Genomic DNA, 2,359 nt, shown 5'->3' with positions numbered 1-2,359 from the left:
TATATATATATATATATATATAGAAAGACGATTGGAAATTGTTTATATATTTGTATGTATCTATATGTATATTTTTCAGGCCAACGCTCAGAGTTATATATATATATAGAAATCGGTGGTGTGGTTTTCGAAGACCGGACACATACACATTTCGATGCGTTGTGTTTGTGTTGTTTCATTTAACAGCAAGGGAGACGTTAAACACACAGATTATATGTAGCATATCTATATATGTTTCACGGCAATATTATATATACTCTACCGGTAGATATATATATATGTCATGCACTAGTACATATATTGCATCATTAGTAGATATATTATATATATGTATAGCATCACAAGATTCGTACCATGTACAGTTCTCACATGAGTCAAGCTACAAGATGCAAGCAGATACAGTATATCATCCATAGTAATATCCATTCCATTTTAAACGGAATTGGACAAGAATAAACCAACGGATGTCCATAAGACCTTTGGCCAGTCCTCAAGTAAACCCCCACAAAAATAGCAACATTGTAAACAGAGCAACTCGTCGACGACTTGTCGATTGCAACCACGTCACAGTGTCTCATCGTCTTGGCGGCAAATAATACATCGCAATAATACCCATGTAGAGGAGCTTAAAACGAAGTTTGGAAAACTATATATATATATATGTGGTCAAGGCGATTCGATAAATGATCGCTGGTGATGCGACATGGAGAAAAATTTATGAATCGACACACAACCAAATAAATGTACAGAATCATCGACAGGAGGTTTTAGCCAATCAAATTGCAGGAAACCCTCATCGACATATAATTAGTGTGTGACTTCTATTAGTGTGATACCAAGCCCCACACGACCCCTTTTTACATACAAAATTTCAGTACAACGACTATCGATGGATCGATTTGGCGATTTAGCACACGAAAGTCAGCCAAATTTGGGGTAAAAGAAAGACAATATTCGAGTGGGGAGCTCAATCGAATGACCAGCAGCACCAACAAATCGGCAGAAAATGGATTGACCAATCAAAGTACTCATATCACGAATCAAGTAGCCAATCAAATCCACTCCTGGAGCCATTCCACGTCGAATGAACGAGTGACTTCAATTACCGTATAGTGTATATCTATTGCGACAGGTGATATTTTACACTCGTTCATACAAAGTATAGTCAACATATTCACAAGTAAATATCAGTTATGACAAGAACATTATCAGTTATTACAGGAATGAATCCATCGCAATACATATACACTATACGGTACAGTGTGACACTCGACGATGTTTACATCCAACAAGGCCATTCCAAAGAAAATCGATTGATCGATTTGGCAAAAATCAGCACAAAAGTACAACTTTTGACCAAAATCGGCACAAAAGCCCAAATTTTGGGTCAAATAAAACGAAAATACCTCATGTGCGTACACAGCTATGCGGACAAACAAGTGCGCGGCTGCCTCCAGATGATGCAGAGGCCGCTGGAGCAACGCCAGCGCTTGGCGTAAACTAGTCACGCGGATGGTTTTGAACTGGAGGGGCTGGTCCGACGGTGGAGGTGGCGATGGATGAAGCATGTCGCGAACGGTGTTGTGGTGCACGACCCAGCAGCTCAAGCCAATCTCGAGCCCGTGGTTGTGTTGGAAGAGCCGCCAGAGGATGCCCCCGATCTGGCCAAACGCCGCCAGCACGTCGGCCAAACATGTCGTGGACAAGGCGGCATGTGGGGACGCGGCAAGGAGAGACGATGACGACAGGCCCACGGTAGTCGCGCGCTTCAAGGTGCTCGAGCCGTAGCACACCATGCTCGCGTTGAACCCGTCGCACACGATGTCCTCGATCGGAGCGGACACCTGTTCAAACACGTCCTTCGGATGAAACCCCGACGGCAACACGGACGTGAACTCGAACGATGTCGGCAACGACTCGTCGAAATCGTGCGACGAATGCACCAGGTGGATGCGGTTCGTGGCGGGGTCCGCCGCGACGGTGGTGGTGGCGGCCGTGGACAGCGCCAAGGAAGACGGAGACGTGGCGGCGTCGCTGCACACGCAGCAGTAGCTGCCCATGCGTCCTGTATACAACGGCACGTCCTCGGTGCTCATGCGGTCGTTGTTGGAATCCACGGATACGTTGGTGGCAGTTACACGAAGCCACCAGGTCATTTATATTTAATCTTCGAACCATCACTCATATTCATTTATATTGTCTAAAGTAATATTATACTTCGAAGTAACCAAAAAAAATAGGTTATAGTATTACTGTTAGAGTACCGGATACAAGTTGCATTATCCGGCACATCAGTGCTCAAACATTTCGGTGACGTTGAACAGTAAAACAGTTCCACTGTTGTTTTTCTCAGAAAGCG

At 44.3% G+C, this 2,359-nt stretch overlaps 1 protein-coding gene across 3 annotated transcripts in view; it reads right to left on the bottom strand.

The window, feature by feature from the left end:
* Positions 1-2,121, bottom strand: part of H257_18188 (hypothetical protein) — a 10,547-nt gene extending 8,426 nt beyond the window's left edge. For 2 of the 3 annotated variants that reach the window (XM_009847201.1, XM_009847203.1), the window contains exon 1: positions 1,407-2,117. In XM_009847201.1, coding sequence (XP_009845503.1) covers positions 1,407-2,096 — 690 coding nt within the window. In that variant the 5' untranslated portion in view covers positions 2,097-2,117. Of the gene's footprint in view, positions 1-1,406 lie in introns of all 3 variants that reach the window. The other variant, XM_009847202.1, reaches the window with a different exon arrangement.
* Positions 2,122-2,359: the final 238 nt, after the last annotated feature.

The sequence above is a fragment of the Aphanomyces astaci genome, assembly GCF_000520075.1.
Source record: "Aphanomyces astaci strain APO3 unplaced genomic scaffold supercont1.142, whole genome shotgun sequence".
Taxonomy (NCBI): domain Eukaryota; phylum Oomycota; class Saprolegniomycetes; order Saprolegniales; family Verrucalvaceae; genus Aphanomyces; species Aphanomyces astaci.
Note: the sequence above shows the minus strand (reverse complement) of the source record. Positions and strands in the feature narration are given on the sequence as shown.